This window comes from Typopeltis vanoorti, chromosome 11 (assembly GCF_054136105.1).
Source record: "Typopeltis vanoorti isolate ZY-2024b chromosome 11, IOZ_Tvanoo_1.0, whole genome shotgun sequence".
Taxonomy (NCBI): Eukaryota; Metazoa; Arthropoda; class Arachnida; order Uropygi; family Thelyphonidae; genus Typopeltis; species Typopeltis vanoorti.
The window spans coordinates 104,270,034-104,293,653 of record NC_143559.1 but is presented as its reverse complement, the minus strand read 5'-3'; the positions used below and the strand labels follow the sequence as shown (position 1 = coordinate 104,293,653).

Below are 23,620 nucleotides of genomic sequence, written 5' to 3'. Positions count from 1 at the left end.
ATAGTATTTGACAAATATTAATTGCATGCTCCAACAGCTTTCTTTTAATTTCTGAATTGGGCTAATATACTTTTTTAAAGTTAATTTTCTTTCATCACGAGTTTTGTAAATGTTTTTTTTTTTAGTATCAATATCTTAAAAAAAAAAAAGGTCAAAATGTGGAGTGTAATTTTAATCAAAATTATTTAACTCAAAACAGCAGTGTGTCCATAAATGTAGTATAATGAATATAAGTGTAGAGGATTTCTTCTTCTCTTGAAGAAACTGTGATTAGATTTGAGAAAGATAAATGAAGAGAGGTAGTGGAATGTATAATGTTTTTTGTTGTCTTTGTTTCTGGAACCATAAAATAAGTTCATGAATTACAATGCCATGTAGCATTGTGAAACACATTTGTTTAAAAACTATTTCTGTACAAAATAATTACAGATAATTTACATTAAAGTTTAGCAGGCCACCAATTTCATTATAGTACATGTATATCATCTTATAGAAGCACAGCTGCTTCCTTTTGCTTTCTCTGTTTTAGTTTTTCTCTCATAGTTCGTATGTGACTGTCAATTTCAGCAAGTTCTGCATTCTGAAAGAATAAATATTTGTGACATTGAGTTGCAATCAGAGTATCAGATAAAAATGTAATATACTGCAAAGTTAAATAAAATGTTAGCAATTAAACATAAAATCAATTTTCATGTATCACTCAAAAAAATACCAAGTTATTTTACAAAATGGTTCTAAATAGTTAATTAATCATCCCATCTAAAATATAATCAGTTCCTTAAATTATCATTTATTCCAATCTAAAGCAATCATTTGTATTTTGGTGCCAAAATTTTAAGCTCTATTAGAGGTATGATTATCATTGCCACAAACTATCACTATAAATGAATGGCAAAGAAATGGAGCTAGCTGAGGAATCAGATAAGTACCAGATCAACATAATATGGGTGACTGAAACAAAAAATACAAAAACTGGTGAGATCTTTCTGAGAATAAATACAAAATGTTATATTCAGGCAATGACAATCAAGGAAAAGAAGGAGTAGCTATGGTATTCAACAATAAATACGAGGCTAATCTTCTTGAATGGCAGGCAATTTCAAGTAGAGTGATGTGGGCAAATATCAGAATGGGGAACTAGACAATGAGACTTATTTGTGCCTATGGTCCCACAGAAGGTTCTCCTAAGGTGAAGTGAAGGAATTCTTTGAGGCTTTAGAAAAAGCAACTAACACAAAGAAAAATGAAAAGTTGGTCCTTGTTGGGGATCTAAATAGCAGAATAGGAAATTTTCCTAAAATATTTTAGGAAAATTTGGAGAAAAGAGCAAAACTAATAATAATGGCAAATACCTGTTGGATTTCTGCTCAGGACATGGACTGGTAATTACTAACACCATGTTCCAACATAAAAATGTGCACAAATTCACATGGAGAGAAGAGGCAAGAAATAAGAAAAGTCTCATTGACTATGTTATTGTTGACAGTGATGTTTTCTCTCTGGTGCAGGACTCCAGAGTGTATAGAGGATTTGAAATTGGAAGTGATCACTATTTAGTCTTGAGCAGGATAAAACTGAATTTCATATTCAAAAGAATAACATGTAAGAAAGTTTTAAAGTAAATAAAAGTTGAGCGGCTCTCAGATGTGAACTGTAGACAAAAATACACAAAGATTATTGAAGAAAAAATGAAAGAGTTTGAGAACAGGAACCAAACCTTGGAGATTCAGTGGCAAGCCTTGAAGAAAACCCTGATTGATTCAGCCAGAGAGACATGTGGTGAGGTTGTGTGCAAGGATAGAAAAATCAGAACTCCATGGTGAACACAGGAAGTTAAAGAGCCAGTGAAGGAAAAGAAGAAAGCATATCAAAAGTTCCTGGCAAATAAGTCAGCTTGTGCTCTTAGAGAATATAGAGACAAATGTAAGAAAGCTAAACACTGTGTAAAACTAGCTAAACAAGTCATGGGAGGACTTTGGCAAGAACAGAGAAAATAAATATCAAGAAGGTGGTAAGATATTCTGGAGGTTGTTGAAGAAGCTTAGAAATGGAGGAAAGAGTGCTGTAAAAGGAGTTAGAGATGATAAAGGTGACATGAAAACAGGAGAAAAAGATATCCTTGAAGTGTGGAGTAATTACTTTGAAAAATTGCTAAATGAAACAAGCAGTGATAGCAGTGGTCAAAAACATTCAATAGGCATACAATCAGGAATATATATCCATACTTGAAGTAGAAAAAGCCATCAAAGGCTTGAAATGTGGAAGGCAGCAGAAGTAGATGATAATCTACCAGAAATGCTGAAGTATGGTGTATAAAAGTCTTACAGTGGCTGCACTGCATAGTTCAGAAGGCCTGGACATAGGGATAAATTCCTGATGATTGGAATAGAGCTCTAATAATACCCATATATAAAAAGGGAAATAAAACTGAATGTGAGAATTACAGAGGTATTTCAATACTGAGTGTTCCTGGCAAGATTTATGCCAGTATACTTGAGAAACGGTTGAGAAGAATTGTGGAAGAAAAGCTTAGTGAAGAACAAGCAGGATTCGGGCCAAATAAAGGCTGTCAGGATCAGATCTTCACTTTACAACAAATAGTTGAAAAAGCATGGGAATATAACAAAGATCCGTATTTAAGTTTTGTCCATCTGGAAAAGGCATATGACAAGGTGCCAAGAGAGAAGCTATTCAATACGCTACAGTTATATGGTGTCAATGGAGCATTATATCAAGCAATACTTAGTCTTTATTTGAGTTGCAAGTCAGCAGTTAGAATTGAAGTACAGGAAGATGGTTTAATATGGATCACATAATGAAGGAAAGTGGTATTAAAAATGATATCAGAATTGGAGATGTTAATGTATGTTCTTTGCTTTATGCAGATGATGTTATACTTCTAAATAAATCCACTACAAGTTTGCAAGATTCCCTGACTAAATTGAGTAACTGTTGTAATAGATATGGCATGAAGGTCAGCAATAAAAAGACAAAGACAATGAAAATAGGTAGAATCGTTGAAAATGTCAACTGCGTTGTGAACTGAGAACCTGTGGAACAAGCAAAACATTTCAGCTACTTAGGCACGAATTTTAGTGAAGATGGTAAATTAAATATAGAAATAGACAACAGAATCAACAAAGCTGGTATGGTAGGAAGTCAATTGAATAAATTCATATGGAATAAGAGAGAAATTAGTCAGAATACTAAACTAGCTGTATACAAGACAGTGTTCAAACTAGTTTTAACTTATGGATCTGAGAGCTGGGTTAGAAGTAAAACACTTGACCAAAGACTAGAGACCACAGATGTGAGAGTCCTGAGAAAGATTAGAGGTGTGAACAGATGGCATCAATGCCAATATCATATTAAAAAAGAGGATATTAGGAAAGAATTTGACATTGTCAGCATCCAGGAATGCGTTAGCAGAGCTAATCTCAGGTAGTGTGGTCACTTGAACAGAATGGGCGAGGTAAGATTAGCAAAACAAGTGTTCTCTGACAGGTTGGCAGGAAAACAACCCAGAGGAAGACCAAGATATAGGTGGATTGATACGGTACAAAGTGCCTTAGATGATAGAAATATAAGATCTGATAATGTTGGAGTCTTGACAAGTAACAGACTGATTTGGAGGAAAATTGTAGATAGGAAGTTAGTAATGATGTAAATTTTTCATGTAGTACTATCATATCCTGCATACCCCTTGAGGATACATTTCAGGAATTTGATGATGAGAAATTATATTCTTGGTTTTCATCCTTTATCCAAGTGTAAGCAAGGTTTACGTGTGAAGTGATTTCATGTGCAAATTATGTTTGCTTACACTTGGATAAAGGATGAAAACCAAGAATATAATTTCTTGGAATCTTTAATTTAAACTATCACTCATTGGTACATTTGTGAAGCATACTACAACTAAATGTTTCCATCCATTTCAGTGTCTGAGAATTTATTTTCTGTGACAGTGAAGTTAGTTTTGAATGAAAGATATTCTCAGTACACTTACATATGGCAATTCAATAATGTGCAGTGCGTGCAAAATTAAATGAAATTAAAAAAAAAAAAAAGTCATGCTGCATAGCAATCTTTTAAATAAAAGCTTCTGTGGCACAACAATCTACACATTTTATCCTCCTAATTTTAATCTGTGGTATGCTAATCTTTATGCAATAAATAACAGAAAGATACAAATAAAATAGTGCCAGATACAACACAGAAGTATCAAATTAAACTGTAACATTATTTTGTAATCTTATGGTTAATTTGATAAACCATTTGGTAAGTTTATAATACACAAGTTGGCTCCTCATTTTTAAAGAGAAAAAGCTTTCTTTATTTCTTCCTCTCCTGGATTCTCTTTCATCATGATTCTTTACATTGTTTCCATTACCATAAGAAGGAAAAATTCATTATTCAAGTCACTCCATGCTCAGCCAACTAACAAACTCTTTGAGAAAGATGCAACTAATGCTAGGCACTCAACTTTATAACTCACTACTTCATCTCGGTAACATAATGCTCTAAATCATTAATATCCATGTGGAATTCGTTTCCTTTTGATGACAATTTGTTTTATAACATACTTTTCTTAGCCCATCACATTTTAAATAAAACTGGCCACAAGTTACACAAGAAAGAGGAAATTTCCATTGCTAAGTCAGAATATTATAATGTTATGGCAAAATATTCTTACAAAAGCAGCATGACAGCTTTGGGGTTATCTTCCTTCCTTAGCTTCTCACTTCATTTGAGCCTTTTCATGATTAGTGTTGTTAACACATCCTTCATAACCATTGTATAAGTTTCTTTAATAAGTCAGTATGATGGCCAATTATGTTTATTTGCACAATATTTATGACATGATAATACAGACCTATATGAAGATCGTTGCAGAAAATGTATGGACTTGGATTCAGAAATATGAATGTCATGCCGGCAAAGGTTGGTCGATTGGTAGAGCCTCTGCTACTAATGGCTCAGTTAAGCAAGTTTGAGTGCGGTTAGTAGTTGGAAGGGAAACCAATCATTCGATGCTGTTGGCACACTCTCCCTCAATGAGTCTTTGGACTCCCTGGAGGTGTCAAATAATAATAATAATAATCTAAGCAAATTTATTTCAGCAGTATTTTAATTGGTTAAATTGCACACCTACACAAGTTTATTATGTAAACTATTTACATGTGTGAGAAACTACTACTTACTTCATATTTTATATCTTTGGCATTCTTTACTTTTAATTTTGAAGTGCTGGTAAGGCTCTGACCCTAGGAGGGGAAATTAGAAAATGAGATTTTAATAACAATACTTTAATAATTTTCTTATGTTGATACAAATGCAAAATTTTTGCATTTACAAAACAAAAGTGCACCTCTAATTCAAAAATTTTATATTACCTCGCATTGTTATTAATATATAGAAAAAATATACTTCCTTTCACAGCAACTTAAAGACTGCTTTAAGTTTCTGTGACAATAGCAGTAACATAAAATAATAATAAAATAAAAAACCATAGCAGTAACTTACTGCTGTGTTTTTTGTTTGTGGTTGTTAAAAACCTGATATCTACCATTTTTAACACAATAATTTTTTTTTTTTGTCTGTGAAAAACTGTTTTTGTATGTGCACTCAAAAAGGAAAAAACTAAATACATTTGCAACAGACCAATATAAAGACGAGCTATAAACACATGCCAGGCAAATCAAAATGATCATACACCAACAATTTCATCCAAAGTACTAAACATTTTGTACTAAACAGATTGTTTAAATCATTTGGTTTTCAAATTCTCATTCAAAAATACTGATGACAACAAGAATCATTATTGTTTTATAATCAGATTAGCAAAACAATATTTGTCTTTGAAACGTAAGAAGTCAAAACTCACTGAGTACTTAGTAAAACACAGCCTCTGGCATGAGCTTTCCCCCCCCCCCTCATCGCAGGAATATACTCTAAGAACATGATGATCTCCACCCAGGAGCATATACTATCTGCTACATATATACAAGTGATCTATGATGAAATTCTTTACCAAGAAACAATCAGCAGGAAGGAAATGCAACATGCATAATTTAAAATACCCTTTGAAAACTCAGAGTTTTGGTGTAAGCAGAAGAATTAGTTTCCACAATTGCTGCTAGATCACATAATGTACTAAAATGCCGATTTAATGCAGAGAACAATAATAAATGTACAGGGATATGATTTTTGTGCCTTGGAGTTATTTCACCAATCTGTTGTCTTGTTGGCAAGCATTTAGAGAAAAAAAAAGTATGAAAAGATCCTTCTAACTGCATAGTCCATTTTTCAGTGGTATCACAAATTTCAGGAGACCAAATGATCACATCTGCAAAGGGAAGAGTCCTGGCAAACTATGTGCGAATGATGAAACAATGGATCATGTTTGATAGTTGTTTACACAAAACCCACAGGAGTCATCATAACAGTGTATCCAAGTGAGAAGAATGAACTACAGAAAATTGTGTAGTGAACTCTGCAAAAACACCTTTTTAGACTTACTGCATGACATTACACCAAACAACACTAGCCTGCTACACATTCTGCATGCATATGATAGCCTAAATTGAAAATGATGCAACATTTCATGTTACAAAAAGTGAATAGACATAATATGATAATCTGACATAGCTGTTGAGTATTCAAGAGATAGTCTGAAAGTCTACTGAAAAGCTATCCTTCAACAAGATAGAGCACCTCCTTCACATCTATCATGCTGTGACAACCCTTTTGAATATGCAATTGCCTGGCCAAATGAGACTTATAGTGACTTACGTGAAATTGTTTAAGGTCATCTGTGTTTTGTGGTTGCGGTGGAATATGAAATCATTTATGTAACCACAAAAGAAGTTAGATCTAGTGATTATGCAGGAGATGATGACCCGAATTGCATAGATGTAATGATAGAGCACCCGACTGTTTGGCAAAAGATGTGCAGTACTATTTTGGCACATGCAGGGTGAACATGTTGAACTTGTATAGCATGATAAAAAAAAATGGTTTGGGTCGTTGTTCTGAATATGTAATCTTGTGTGCTTATTACTTTTTTCTCAATAAATGTTTTCAGCTGCTCACATTTTTCTGACTAACCCTCTGTGTGTGTGTTAATTTGCTTTTGATGAGAAGCCATTTGGACATCTTATATTGAAAATATTTTATTCTCCATGCAAAAGTTTCTCAGTTATCTTGGCCAGTGAATTCCAAGGGAATGATTAAGGAATACATCCCTTCACTATCATTCTTACAAGTTAAGCATCATTCACACCCTCAAGAATCTATCATGTTTAATTTGACAAAATGGAAATAAACTTAAGATGGAAATTCAAGTCCTGTCATATTTTTGTTCTTAATAGTTATTCCAAAAAAAAAAAAAAAAACCAGTTGACAAGATTTTATTTTCAAACCACCCTTCTCTGCTTCTCTTTTCAAAGAACACAACATCAGACCATTACAGCCTACTCAGGTCTCCTAAGGATCACCTCTTACAAACCCCCAGGGATATATGGTATTCTATCCATATATCACTTCATATCCATATAAGCCATAGATATGAAGTGGGAAAAGAAAGACTATTGGAGATGTTGAATATAAAAGAAAAGAAAATCTGGCCACCCATATCTCATCCACTAACTGCATAGTAAACTGAGATATTTTCACTATGCTGCATTTGGAAGAACACATTTATGCCAGACTTCTAAAAGAATCTGTTACAGTTATCCACTTATGGATTTCTGAACAGAAATCAAGGTCTCATATTAAATGAAATCTGATAATCTCTTACTAAATCCTTTGACATCTCAGCTTTCAATTTTGCCAACAATCACCACCAGTCTTTGCCTGATGACAACTAATGCAAGGCACATAACTTCCCATTATGTTTTAAGATGAATCAATTTATCTTCTTTTTGTTAACAATTTTTCATTTCGACAATTTGTTGTTTTTATATATTTTTTATGCTTTATTTAAACTTTGATGAAGCCACCAGTTTTAGTGAGAGCAAAACTAGTCATATATTCATTTTTAAATAAATGAATGATAATAAAAAAACAAAATCTGCATCAGTGCATATAACCAATAAAAAAAAATCTGTGATAAAATCAGACATTTTTATTTAATATCACTCTCACAAATAAGAGGCTACAAAATCTATAACAAACTGGTGCTATGTGTGGGCAGGGATCACAAAAAAAGTAATCTGCTAATATTCATGTTGAAGAAGTGGGGGCTGTAGTCCTTGGGGAATACTTCATAGGGAAGCCATTGTAAAAATTTGATGTAGCTTAATAATGCCAGAAAGCCTTACATCAATTTTTACAGAAGTCAAGCCCTGTAAGGATGTTATAAAAATAACCTGTATGTCTATGTATATTTAAAACAGTTGGTTAATGTAAATAATCCCTATGGGAATTGTCCATACTTGCTGCCCTGAAACGAAAATTCTAGAATGTGTTGAACTAACAATACCTTGCTACCAGAAAACCGTATATGTTAGCTCCTTATAAGGACATAAAATTTGTTTGTGAAGTCCACCTGTAAATACTCAAGGTCAGTGTTAAACGGACCGACAAACTTCAGACGAATGTCCGCTGCCCGAAACAAATAGGATTAAAGGAGTACACGAGAAGAACAAAGAAAGGGTCATCGTCAGTGGAAGAACAAGGGACCGCACAAAAATGTTCGGGGTCTCATATCTTTGTGCAGGGATACGAAAGAAGGCGAATAAAAGGTGTTGGCCGGAAGATCGAGTATCAGTTCCAGGAGTTCTCATTGGTTGTCCAGAGGTCGTTATTGAGAAGTCGGCAGCGGTTGTCTGTCAGATGTAAGCCATCGAGGACGCGACTTCAGCAGGAATCATGCCAGAGGCCTGAAAGAAAAGATGATAGGAGCTGATCTGCCAGGCAAAGCATAGACCTGATGACAACTCTTCGCCGAGAGCTATTGTCCGAGGAGAAGGAATTTTCGAGCGGGAAAGAATTGCTCCGTTACATTCAACGCGCATGCAAATACTCCTGAGCCAAGAATCTTCGCCTGTGCACCGGAAGGACACCATCTCAGAAAGTCGTCAACAAGTCTAATGCCGGCAATAAGCAGGGGGAGAAAAGGATCAGGACTCCAGTTCGAAGCCAAGTACACAGTGGGTAGCAGCCATAAAGTGAGTTGATCCGTTTGTTCAATTTTCTTGAATAATAGGAGAACTTTATTAGTGGACTGTTAAGTTGAGGCTGATAAAATTGAGCAGAGTTAATGGTTGAAAATTAGATGTTTGATAATTAATAGAAATTTATATGTGTAACAGTCAGAGAGTAATTGTTTGTCAATGGTGCATTTTGCCTATAGAATTATCTTAGCATCGGAAGGAAAGAGCTTTTGCACATAATAATATTTTTTTATGTGCAAAATATAAAAAGATAAACTGTTAAACAAAAAATATAAAAGATAAACTGTTAGTTAAGAAGTAACAGTTTATTAATAGGTACCATTACTTAGGATAGTAATTTGTATTTGGAAGAGAATGGTTATTTATGTGACATAATTTTCATGAATTGAAAGGACATTTTAAGCTAATTGTTTTATGTAGAGCTGAACTAAACAAATTTTTCTTTATTGCAATAATAGTGTAAATTGTTTTATGTAAAATAAATGTGTTGTTTAAATGTTAACAGAGTGCTGCCTGATACTTAATTTTTTGATGCACTGTTCCGAAAAAAAATATTAGAGCCTATTAGCAGGAACCCAGTAGAAAGGATAGATAGTAGACCACGACTGCAGATATTAATTAATCAAGGATAATTTGAATGTAATGGGAAAACTACTGGATTCACTTAACATTTCTTGTTACTAGAAAACGGACATCAGTGGCACAGCTTTTCAAATAAATTTTCTGGTGTTCAAAGAATAAGAAGGCAAGTGCGGAAGGCAGCATAGCTTAAAGAGATATTGAAGAGATAAAATAGATATTAATAAAAAAGCACTAGAAGATAAATAATAGACCCCCTCCCCCGTTTACACCATTCCACAGAACTGAGGTGAATGGAATGAAAGATGAATGGGAGTAGCAGGCTTGATGAAGCAGTCATTCAACTGTAAAAAGATGTAGACAGTTGATGCTCATAATATTGAGAGTTTAAAAGAAACGGAAAAAGAACATGATTGATGTCAGTTGTGTTGAGCAGTGCTCATGGAAATATCTGCAGAAGAGACAACTGAAACTGATTGGTTGGGTGACAACAGCCAGCAGCTGGAGATCACAGCAATGCAATATTTGTATGAGTAGGAGAAATAGTGCATGCTGTTTTCAGCAAAACTGTGAATAGGGTTTGAGATCAGTGAGAGAAGGTCATTTATGTATATAGAGCCCTGAGGAACACCTGAATCAGTAGGAAAATCTGAAGAGAGAACACACCTTCCACCATTATACACAGTAAACAACCTGAGAGAAGACTCGCAAGCCAAATACAAAGAGTGGAAGGCAGACCATAAGATGGCAATTTGCTGAGAAGCTCTTGATGCTGAATCCTATCTGCACATTTATCCAGAGGTGGACGATATAGGTGAGGAGATCTGTGGAGGTCTTGACTGGCAGAATCCAAGTGGTCACTGATTAGCTGACAATTCTCTAGGTATTGAAGTTGACTGTTCAGGCTTCTCCATTACTTCAGCATCAAGGCAGGATGCAATATGTTCAATAGTTTGATGATAGCCACTTTTTTTTTGGAAAGGAAGTGGAGGGTGAAATTGGCTGTATAGAGGTTTACTTCCATGCTCTAGGGCAGGGGTGTTCAACCCGTCGATCGCAATCGAACTCTTGTGTATTCCTCCTTACTTACAAATTTAATTAAAACTGAAAACATAATTTTATTTATCATTATTTTGTATTATTTTTAATTCGCTTTAAGTGTATTGCTATTGTTTATTTATTTTTCGTTAAAATTGTCAAATCAGTAATTTTCTTATAAGTCCAGGTAAATGAATTAATTTGGATCAGTGGAAGTCAAAGAGCAAGCCTAGTGAATACGATTATAAGCAAAGTGTAAAAACTCTATTGTCACTTAAATTTAATATTAAATTTAAGCGACCTTAATATTAAATATTCCAAAGCACATTACATCGATTTTTTACTTAGGTTAAGTCCCATGTGAATATTGTAAAAAAAATAAACTTTATTTGTCTCGGTATAGTTTGAATTAGATGTTTTTGTAAATAACTCTTTTGAAACTAACTGTATATACTACTTTAATAAGAATAGTTAGAGTGTTAAAAATAAAGGCAATGTTTTTGTCGCTGAAGCTGTACATGGCAGCATTAGAAAGATTGTTATTGAAACTTGTATGTATATATGAGAAAGGCTTGCAGGCTCTAAGTGCAAACATCTCTGAAATCATAATAATTAAGGGGATACAAATCCCTTATTGTTCAACTGCCAGTAAGCAAAACTCTAAGATCGAGAACTACGAATCTATGAGTTTCATATATATATACCGATACCGAAAAACTATCAGCGAATCCAAGTGTAAATGACCACTTGGTAGTACAACACCAAGGCAACCTGAAGCAAAGGTGGAGCAAGCTCCCTCACTATCCTTGATATTTTCTCATAATGTAAAAACACAGCCCCTAGATGATGTAATACTGTAATTACATTATGAGAAGTCACTACCCAGACCGGTTTCAACCTTTTTTGAGGTCTCATCAGTGAGTAGGTAGACCTGTAAGATAACAAGGCTTAAGTGAAAAGAACTTACATACCTTTACCATACGAATGCCATAAAGATGTGTTGTTTGTATATTATGACATAAATTGAAATCCAAACAGCTATTTTTCTGGCATCCTTAATAATAATTAAGGGGATACAAATCCCTTGTTGCCCAACTGCCAGTAAGCAAAACCCTAAGATCGAGAACTACGAATCTATGAGTTTCACATATATATATATATATATGTATATACCGAAAAACTATCGGCGAATCCAAGTCATAAGATTATGACATAAATTGAAAGCCAAATGGTTATTTTTCTGGCATCCTTAAGGGGATACAAATCCCTTGTTGTTCAACTGCCAGTAAGCAAAACTCTAAGATCGAGAACTACGAATCTATGAGTTTCATATGTATATATATATATATATATACACACCGAAAAACTGTCGTTTTTCGGTATATCGGTAAATATGTAAAAACACAGCCCCTAGGGGATGTAATACTGTAATTACATTATGAGGAGAGGTCACTACCCAGACCGGTTTCAACCTTTTTTGAGGTCACACCAGTGAGTAGGTAGACCTGGAAGATAACAAGATTTAAGTGAAAAGAACTTACATACCTTTACTATACGAATGCCATAAAGGTGTGTTTGTATATTATGACATAAATTGAAAGCCAAACGGCTATTTTTCTGGCATCCTTAATAATAATTAAGGAGATACAAATCCCTTGTGAGGGATCTTGCTCCACCTTTGCTTCGAGTTGCCTTGGTGTTGTACTACCAAGTGGTTATTTACACTTGGATTCGCCGATAGTTTTTCGGTATATATATATATATGAAACTCATAGATTCGTAGTTCTCAATCTTAGAGTTTTTGCTTACTGGCAGTTGAACAACAAGGGATTTGTATCCCCTTAATTATTATTAAGGATGCCAGAAAAATAGCCGTTTGGTTTTCAATTTATCTTCGCAGTCAGTCAGAAAGAGTTCAAACAACTTTCCGATGGCCAGCAACTTACAATCAAAAGAAAGCGGAGGAGAACAAAAGTCATGCCGAACTTGAAACTTAAGATGAAAGCATCATACTGATTCTTTTTTTTGGGGGGGGGGTTTGCCAAACTTCATGCGAGGTGTCAGAGGAGGCCTAATAAAAAGGGACTGAAGCAAGCAGAAGAGGTCCCTGTTCCAGAATTGCTGTCAGAGAGGAGGCCACCCAGTCCAGAGTCGACGTTAGACTACCCGGATCCATGTTGCTTGAGAGAGGAGTTTCCCGCTTTCAGAAAGGAGCTTCTCAATTCGAGACATCTTCTAGGCCGCAGACAAAGTTTCAAATTGCTGAAAGGAAGAGTTCCAATTGCCGGAGAAAGATTTCCAGGCCAGGTTAGACATTCACCACTGTGTTGCATTTTCATTACAATTTGATGAATCAAACGACTTCACTGATATTGCTCATTTAATGGTATTTATTCGCATGGTATTTCAAGATTATTCAAATAAAGAAGAACTTTGGAAAATTATACCATTATTGGGAAGGACTAGAGGAGAAGACATTTTTTCGGCATTTGATGAATTTGTGAAACAACACAAACTTTCGCTTTTTAAATTTGTGGCTATTACTACTGATGGTGCTCCTGCAATGATAGGTAATAAATCGGGCTTCATTTCATTATGTAAAAACGATAACAAATATCCAGATTTTTTAACATACCACTGTATTATTCACCAATAAGTACTGTCTAGTAAAAGATTAAACACAAAAGATGTTTTGGATATTACATTTAAAATTGCAAATTCTATTTGAGGAAAAGCCCTGCAACGGCAAATTTAAATTACAGGCAGATGATGATAGGGAACTTCTGTTGTACAATAATGTTTGCTGGCTCAGCAGAAGTCAATTTTTAGAAAGATTTCTTGTATTAATTAACGATATAAAAAATTTACTTGATGAAAAAGGAGATATTTATGCACAATTGAGTGATAAAATGAAATTAAGCAATTTAAATTTAGAGTTACAAAGTAGAGATAAAAATTTAATTGACATGCTAAGTTCAATAAAACTTTCCAACAATACTTACTTTTATTAAAGAAAAATATAAATGACCGCAAATTTAGATTCATATTTATTAAAATTTTTTGAACAAAACAAGAAATGCTTTGCTATGATTTAAAAGAATTTATTCATGAAATAAAATTAGTTGAGGAAGAAATAAATTCAAGATTTAAAGATTTTAATAAAACTGAAACGATTGTATCTTTTATCTATAATCCATTTCAAGAAAACTTGAACATCACAGAAATTTCAAATAAAATTAGCGGGCTGTTTGATATAAACCAAGCTGAAGTAGAATTTGAGATAATAAACATTCAGAATAGTTTACATTTAAAATCAATAAACAATGAAATCATTTGGAAGTATGCACATGAAAAATTTGCAATATTAACTGATATTACGTGAAAAATTCTGCCGTGTTTCGGATCGACATACTTGTCAGAATCCACTTTTTCAAATATGACCGTCATAAAAAATCGATTAAGAAACCAAATTACAAATGATCATTTGGATGATTGTCTGCGATTGGCCACTTTTTCATATCAACTTGACTATGAAAATATTGCGAGGTCCAAACAATGCCAAATTTTACGTTAACATTTTTTTCTTTTAATCAACCAGCATTTCTTGTAACTTGTGAGTTTGTAATCAATCTGCTGTTTTTTCTAACTTTGGTTTTCCAAAGTAGAGAAATAAATATTTTATTCCAATATATTTGTTTTTTTTCGTTATATTAAAATAATTAAAAGTAATAAATAAATTTTTAAATACACAAATAAAGTTTTTAGTTGTTTATTTGTGCGTAATCAGATATCAGGTTGGGAATGTGATCTATATAAGAGAGAGAGTAGATCGCCGAATAACTTTTTATAGAAAAGTAGCTCACGTAGTAAAAAAGGTTGAACACCACTGCTCTAGGGGTTGAATGCATTCTAAGTATAAGATAGTGCAGAGATATTAAAGGCAAGAGTTATAGTTAAAGAGTACTCTCTTAGGCATAATTTATGAAATACCATGAGGAGCAGAAGCCTTTTCAGTATCTACATTTTTTCAATATTTTTCTGATGTCTTTCTGTCGGAAGGCAAGGAAGCATGCAATGAAATGTTTCAGATAAAGGTGAAGATGTTGCTTTGATCATCTATGCAGGAGTTGGATGAGAAGAAATGACACCAGAGGTCAGCTTTATAGGTAATGGTTGAATACTGTCACCTGGGAGTTGAGAGAGAGGAGCGAGAGTAGAGATGGACTGTGCCAGATTTTGCAAAGGACAGTCATACCAGAAGGCATGACTGTCGGTGGTGCAGGGGAAAGTGTCCAACATTTAATCATTCCAAAGTCAGACTTAGTCTTGTTAATCATTATATTGCAAGTTGTAGACATAGTGTTCATAAATGAAGGTGGCCTTTTTGTCTCAAGCCACATTTTTTTTTGTCTCCTAGCCACAAAATTTTGCAAACTTATAGTACTTCAGCACTATGGGTGGACTATAATAAATAAAATCATTTTTAATAATTATTTTATTTGTTTTTTGTGTATTTTTTTATTTATTTTTACATAATCTGGAAACCTGCTCTAGTGATGAAACCCTGTTGGTCGGAGAGTGGGTACATTAAGCATTTGGCCAACCAAATTGACAATATATGTCCCCTGCTCCTTTCTTGGATCGCTCTGACATGCTTCTTGGGAAAACTAGGCTTGAATATTATGTATGAAGTTTGAACAGAATAGGGGCCTTCATTTCTACATGGATAATTTCTGTAACACAATCACAAAAAAAGTATCTAGATATGGAGAATATAAAACATGGTCTGAACATAGAAGTGAAATTGTAAATGACTAAGAAGAAGACATTCCATTAGACGTGAAACTTCTATGAGATCATTATCATCATCAAATTCCTGCCATGTACCCTCAAGGAGTGTACAGGAAATGACAGTACTACATGAAAAATTTACATCATTACTAACTTCCTATTTACAATTTTCCTCCAAATCAGTCTGTTACTTGTCAAGACTCCAACATTATCAGATCTTATATTTCTATCATCTAAGGCACTTTGCACCATGTCAATCCACCTATATCTTGGTCTTCCTCTGAGTCGTTTTGCTGCCAACCTGGCAGAGAACACTTGTTTTGCTAATCTTTCTTCGCCCATTCTGTTTAAGTGACCATACCACCTGAGATTAGCTCTGCTAACGCATTCCTGGATGCCGACAAAGTCAAGTTCTTTCCTAATATCCTCGTTTTTAATATGATATTGCCATTGATGCCATCTGTTCACGCCTCTAATCTTTCTCAGGACTCTCATATCTGCGGTCTCAAGTCTTTGGTCAAGTGTTTTACTTCTGATCCAGCTCTCAGATCCATAAGTTAAAACTGGTTTGAACACTGTCTTGTACACAGCTAATTTAGTGTTCTGACTAATTTCTCTCTTATTCCATATGAATTAATTCAAATGACTTCCCACCATACCAGCTTTGCTGATTCTGTTGTCTATTTCTATATTTAATTTACCATCTTCACTAAAAAATCGTGCCTAAGTAGCTGAAATGTTTTACTTGTTCCACAGGTTCTCCATTTCCAACACAGTTGACATTTTCAATGATTCTGCCTATTTTCATTGTCTTTGTCTTTTTATCGCTGACCTACATACCATATCTATTACAACAGTTATTCAATTTAGTCAGAGAATCTTGCAGACTTGTAGCGGATTTATTTAGAAGTATAACATCATCCGCATAAAGCAAAGAGCTGACGTTAACATCTCCAATTTTGATATCATGTTTAATACCACTTTCCTTCATAATTGATCCATATAGATAATGAATAACAGAGGGGATAATGTACATCCTTGTCTCACACCAGATTTAATATTAAACCATCTTCCTGTACTTCCTTCAATTCTAACTGCTGACTTACAACTCAAATAAAGACTAAGCATTGCTTGATATAATGCCCCATTGACACCATATAACTTTAGCGTATTGAATAGCTTCTCTCTTGGCACCTTGTCATATGCCTTTTCCAAATCGACAAAACTTAAATACAGAGAAGTGAGATTGTAAATGACTAAGGAGAAGACATTCCACTAGAGGTGAAACTTCTAGGAGATCAGGATCTGGATTCTAAAGAGGGGAGGTTGCCTTAAAAGCATACCTGGAAGAAGCACTGGTTAAGAAAATACCTACCATTGAGTCAGTGGAATGGGCTGAGTATTCTGATTGGTAGGTGAATGATTTTCTTTAGGTCATGGCTTACAGCAAATTCAACTTCTCTTCCAAATCAGTCAAGTGAAATTAGAAAATCAAGTTCCAAGGATAAGCAATCAAAGAGGAAAATGATTTTCAGAATTGGGGGGTAAGACAGCAGATAAATGATACATAATGAGAAAGGAAAACTTAAGCCACAGGAAATCAAAAAGAGGAGATTAAAGATTAGGCATCTTCTTGCAAGGAACAACCAATGGGAGAAGAAATTGTACAGATTGTATGTACATAGAATGAAGAATCTATGTACATACAATTAAGATGGATTATGGTTGTTGTAGCAGTAATCTGGGATTCAGTTAAAAAAGGAGATTAGCACTGGATGCATGTAAGGTGATGGTACAGTAAATGTGGAAGAGATTTTTTATGGCATTTTTGAAAGGTTTGGTTTTTCTTTTAGATGCAGTGACAATATGTCTATTTGAATTTACTGCCATGTTACAGAAAAAGAGCAGGGATACATGATGTAGGAGAAGACAGACTTGTAAAAATATTGTACAGAACTCATGCATAGACAGAAATACAAATCTCTGCTTTGGAGACCAAACACAGCATCATCACTTCAAGCTTCTCCTATGAAAGGTGGTATTTCACTGGTAAAGTTCGCCTAGCACCTAGAAAATTCCTTTTCATTAATCATGAGTTTATTATATATCATAAAATTATACGAATGACAGAAATAATGATGAAATTATGATAGAGTGCAGAGATATTTTTACAATACTGGTACTCTTGTTTTCATTCACAGACCACAGCATTTATGCATAAAGTTTCTTCTTAGCATTGATTTCCAATCAAATTACTCTTTGTATCCCATAATGCAAAACACTTTCTTGAAGATGCATATGCCACATATTATGTTTAGAGTCAGTTATCAGTAAAGGTGAAAACCAGTGTTATGTGACCAACCATAATGTACACCAATCTACATGTCCTCTGAACAAAGTGTGCTGTTCATTATGGGATATAATGGACAATTTAATAACTTCTTATTAAGTATAACACACTTTCTAACTCAGAGTAAAAATAAAATGCTAAAACAGTTGTTAAATAACACTTTTAAAGGATCTAGGAAATGATAATATTATCCACACATTATGGCCAGGTAGAAAGTAATCAATGCATTAAAAAAGCTTCAAGAAATTTTGAAAAGCAACTGATATTATGTTGAAAGTTTTTTTTCACTTAGTTATACTATAAATTATAGATAAATAAAGAATATAATTTCTTGGCCATCCTTTATCCAAGTGTAAGCAAACAAAGTTTGGACATGAAGTCTCTTTATGACTTCACATCCCCTTAGCATCCCATAATGCAAGGCACACATCCTGTCAGATGTGTATAAAGCTATGCATTATGGGACAGGCCACTCCCGAACCTTTCAACCTTTATTTAGGTGAAAAAGTAAAGGGGTGCTCATCATAGGCCTAGAGTAGTATAGGGGTGTAAAAGAGCCTGATAGTATTAGGAGAAAGAAAGACAGATAGGCCTCAGCTCTTTTATATCATAGAGTTTTCTAAAAATAACTTTCAGAAATCTGAAAGTTATTTTCAATACACCAGAAGGCGGTTATTATTACTAAATGTAAGAAAATGATATCATGCAGATGAACAACCAAAAAACCATTGAAACTAAACTGCAAAGATGACTGATACCCAGGTAGGTTAGCCTTATCTGGGTTACCCTCCTTGACTTCACCTTCTCTGCATGGGATTGCTCTCCAATCATCCTTGCAATTCACCAGAAGACCACATTGAACTAAGAGGATGGAGCCATTTAAAAAGTCTCTCATAATAAAAATAGACTGAATTTTATCTTCCCCTGGTGAATATTGCATAACGTGGGTGGTCTACACCACCTATGTAAAATTTTGATATCTCCTAGAATGCTTCGTTCTAGATACAAAAATCATCTGACTGAACAATAAAATTTCAATAACAACAACAATAAAAGCAATATAAAAGTTACTGAAATTAGAAAAGCAAGAAAAAAATTATGCAATATCTTATTGATAAAAAAACAACTATTGCTTACCACACTGTCAAAATAATCAAGAGATAAACCTTCCAAATAAAGAATCCTATCTTCCACTTTTTTCAACCTTGAATAAATATCTGCAGGAACTGGACTTCCTATATAAAAAAAAAAGTTTCAAAAACTAGTTAATTTCTTTATTCTTCTATTCCATTATATTCTGAAATTTGTTTCTGGAAATTTAAAATGTGCTAAAAAAAATAATTCTGAGTAAAAGTGAAAAGTAAAAATAAAAGTATATATATGTAAAGCTTAGGAGGTAGAAAATCCCAGCCTTTTGAGATGGGTTTATTATGATGGTTTATGATAGGAAACAACTGCATTCAAACTTCATCTAGGATGCAAAGAAATTTTTAAGTGGGCTTTTCAACCAAAGGCGAGGTTGGCCAGTTTCATAGAGTGGGCAAGGATTCCCTCCCAAAAATTCAAGTTTTTCATCCCACAGTATAGATAAAATCATCAGAGAATACACAAATCACGTGTATTTTCTCGCATTCATTATAACATTAATTAGGTTTCTATGAAGCCAGGCTACCTTACCATGATATGCTACCAAGTCTATTATTTAAGGCAGGAGTGTCAAACTCAAATTGGACTGTGGGCCATTTGTTATAAAACTGTATCTCAAGTGGGCTGCAAAAAATTTTCATCTACCTACACTAATTAGAATCGAAGGGAAGTGAAAAAATAAGTATAAATAAATTGGAAAATTAATAACAAAAATTTTATTTATTCTAAGCATTACAAGACATAAAATAATAGTATAATGATTATGACAACTCAAAAAAATAATATAAAGAATATTTTTATTATATTAATATTTACAATAGATAGCATTTAATCCAAATTAAAACGAAATTAAATTTTATTTAAATAAATCAAATATTTATATATTTATACATTCTAAAAAAAAAGTATGAACTCTCATTAATAACCATCACAAAAATTTACATATTTCTTGTTGAGAGGCTTATACGCTGGTTAGACATGATAACTAATATTTAAGGAATTGACAGCGTATATTGGAAATATAGATTAAATAAACTTTAATATACACTTTCCGATATTTCGGCGAACGTCACGTTGCCATCTTCTTGGGAACTTACTAAAAAGACACGTGCACACAAGTACTAATAACAGCAAATGAGACTGAAGCTAGGAAGCTAGCGTTTTCCTAAAGTCCTGATGGTGCCCCCTGGCATTATGAAAGTGTATATTAAAGTTTATTTAATCTATATTTCCAGTATACGCTGTCAATTCCTTAAATATTAGTTAAAAATTTACATAGCGTCCTGTTAGTTTGAAATTTTTTGTGTTTTTGTTGAAATAAAATACTTCTATATATATTTTTTTTTTTGGGCGGCGGCAGGGGGGGGGCTATATTTTGAATTTTTAAAGGAATTTTTAAATGTTACTGAAAATATTTGGGGGAAAAATTATATTTTCAGGTTAAAAAAAAAATATATATATATATATATATATATATATACTTGCATAATATAATTATAATAATTTAATTTCAGTATTTTATTTTTTTCCTGACACTTGACAAAGTTTATTATTAACCAGCCTGTCAAAATTTGGACTCAAAGATTGTGAGCATACGACCTTCATTAAGGCAGAAATGTTGACGTCGGTTAATTTTGATCTGTGGGCCTGTTTTGTTACCTTTCACTCATGAGAATAATTGTTCGCATAAATAGGTGCTTCCAAAATAACATAGAATATTTGCTGCAAACTTTTTTATTTCCAGATATTTTTGACCTAAATAACTGTATATTTTTGGTACACCAACTTCTTGGTATTTCGCATTTAGAATGGAATCATTTTGGAAATCAATAAGTTCCATTTGAATACCAAATAGGAGCTTTTTCGAAATTAAAGGAAAAAGGATACGTAAAAAGTGAAAAAACTTCTTGCTCCTTGAAATCTTTAAATCGCCTATCAAATTCTTCTTTTATCTTTTCTAGTTTGGGACAATATTGAGAAAAGGTAAAACTTTGATTCTTATTGTTCAACTGTTCACACATAGGAAACTAATTTAGAATATTCTGTTTTAAACGATTTTGAAACAAAACTAACTTACATCTAAAACTTGCCAGTGCATCATACATGTGTGTTATTAACTGATCTTTCCCCTGAAGTCTGACATTTAAATCATTCAAATGTCCTGTAATATCAACTAAGAATGCCAGATCTTGTACCCATGTCTGATCATTAAGAAATGCAACATCATGATTTTTCATTTCTAGGAACAATTTGATCTCCTCTAAAAGTAAAAAAAAAACTTTTTAGAACCTTATGACAAGATAACCAATGAATCTCTGTGTAATAAGGTAGCCCTTCAAATTCACTCTCCAAGTCTTTTAGAAATTGTGCAAACTGGTTGGGTGATTGAGGCCTCTGGATAGGATGAAGTTCACGGTATTTGTCACAGGCTTAAGTACGCTGCTCATTTCTAACATTTTGGAGCACAGGACCTGCTGAGGAATAATGCAGTGGAAAGATTGCAGTTTTGGAATGTCTGGATACATTTCCTTTAACTTTGCTACAAGTCTTGACAAAAAATCTTTATTTTTGCCTGTCATTGCTGGAGCACCATCGGTTGTCACTGCTATGAGCCTGTTCAGAGGAAGTTGATATTTTTCAAAAATGCCCCACACAGCGTCAAAAATGACTTCCCCTGTAGTGGTTCCATGAATGGGAATCATTTCCAAGAACTCTTCAGTAATATTCATATTGTCGTCTCAAGCCCGAAGAAACAAAGCAACTTGAGCCATCGTGAATATCGAAACGTTCGTTAATTGAAAAGCACTGTACGTTTGCGGATATTTCTTGCAACTGGTCACGCAGATTATCTGCCATTTTGGTTATTCTTTCGATCACAGTATTTTTGGACAAAGAAATATCGCAAAATACTTGCACATTTTTCTGACATATGTTTTCGGCTGCTTTTATCATACATTCCTTAACCAAGGAACCGTCACTAAAAGGTTTGGAATGTTTCACCAATAAATAGCTGATTTCATAACTGGCTCTCACTGTTGATTCATTATCTTTCATAATTTTTGAAAATACTTGTTGTTGACTTCGAAGTGAATTCTTCATATTTCTTAATTTTTCTTCTCTCAGTTTACCCTCAAAGCATGAATATTGTTCTTTGTGAATTTTATCGTAGTGCCTTTTTATATTATATTCTTTGGCGACACTAATTGTTTCATTACAAATAATGCACACAATTTTGTCCTTTGTTTCAGTACAGAAGTAATTTAATTCCCATTTTTCTTGAAATTTTCTCCTCTCATCAGCAATTTTTCTTTTTCTTGTTGGCTTGGAAAGCGACATTGCCTCGGTGAATAAATATAGTATTAATGTTATTAACAATTTTTATAAAAATGTTTGAATAAAACTGCACAAAACTGTAGACCAGTGCACAATACTATTGTAAGTAAAAATAAAAAATAATAATAAAAGGGATTCTCTCACTGCTAGATTGTCGTTGAATCGTGTTCGGCACACTGACTTCAAAGATCACTGATTGATTGTAGCAGGCAATTATAAACTCATAGCTGAATTCCCATGAGTGCATATGCTGTGCATCACGTGAACAGCTGGCAGCCAATAGAAGTCAACTTTTTCAGTACGCTACCAGCAGCGTGCTGTAAATTAACAATTAAAGCATAAATATAATTTATGACTGATTAGGATCGGATCTAACATTGAAATTGCGACATAAATTTTTATTATTGCGATTATATTATAGCAGATTGTTGCATCCATATTGTAACCATATAGTTTATGATTGATTAGGATCGGATCTAACATTGAAATTGCGATATAAATTTTTATTACTGCAATAATATTACAGCAGGTCGTTGCATCCATATTGTGACTATAAATGACATATGAAAACGAATAAATCGATACCGTATTTACTCAAATATAACTCGCACTTTTTTCCCCAAAAAAATTAAGCTAAAAAATCAATGTGAGAGATATATGCGGGGATTTTTAGAAACTAAAGTTTTCAGAAAAAAAAAAAAAACTGAAAATGGGGATGACTTACCAAGAATCTCCTCTTCGTTAGAGCTACTTCCGGCCTTGAGAGCGGTTTCCTTGTGTGCATTGTCAAAGTCATCTATCCAAATAGCGTCATCTTCTTTCCATTATTCGAAGTAAAAATTACAAGTAATTTACAAGATTTTAGATACTTAATGAACACCCTTCACAAATGTCTGAGAAGTGAAAGCAGAACGTGAAATAGGCAGCAATGGTAGGCCAATAGAGATAGAACAGCTATGAAGATGTGGATATGACTGGTGTGGTATTATCAAAAAATTGCGTTACCAAAACACAAAATCAAGCTGCCATTTTTTAACTGAAATGCTAATTCTCTTTAACCAAATTCCATAATATCTGAAACTGTCTTAACAACATTCACTCTATATGTCTTAGTTTTAACATGTTTACGAATTTTATTGCAGCTTTGTGTTTAAGTTAGTGGGGCACTCACATACACATCTAACTAAAAACAATAGATTTTAGTTAG

The 23,620-nt window shown here is 33.6% G+C and overlaps 1 protein-coding gene across 1 annotated transcript in view; it reads right to left on the bottom strand.

Annotated features, from left to right (window-relative positions):
- Positions 1-375: 375 nt before the first annotated feature.
- LOC150101895 (MAP3K12-binding inhibitory protein 1-like) overlaps positions 376-23,620 on the bottom strand; it is an 81,887-nt gene continuing 58,642 nt past the window's right edge. The window contains exons 7-9 of the mRNA XM_090400677.1: positions 19,072-19,169; positions 5,202-5,264; positions 376-580 (exon numbers count right to left, since the gene is read on the bottom strand). Coding sequence (XP_090256803.1) covers positions 488-580; positions 5,202-5,264; positions 19,072-19,169 — 254 coding nt within the window. The 3' untranslated portion in view covers positions 376-487. The remainder of the gene's footprint in view (positions 581-5,201; positions 5,265-19,071; positions 19,170-23,620) is intronic.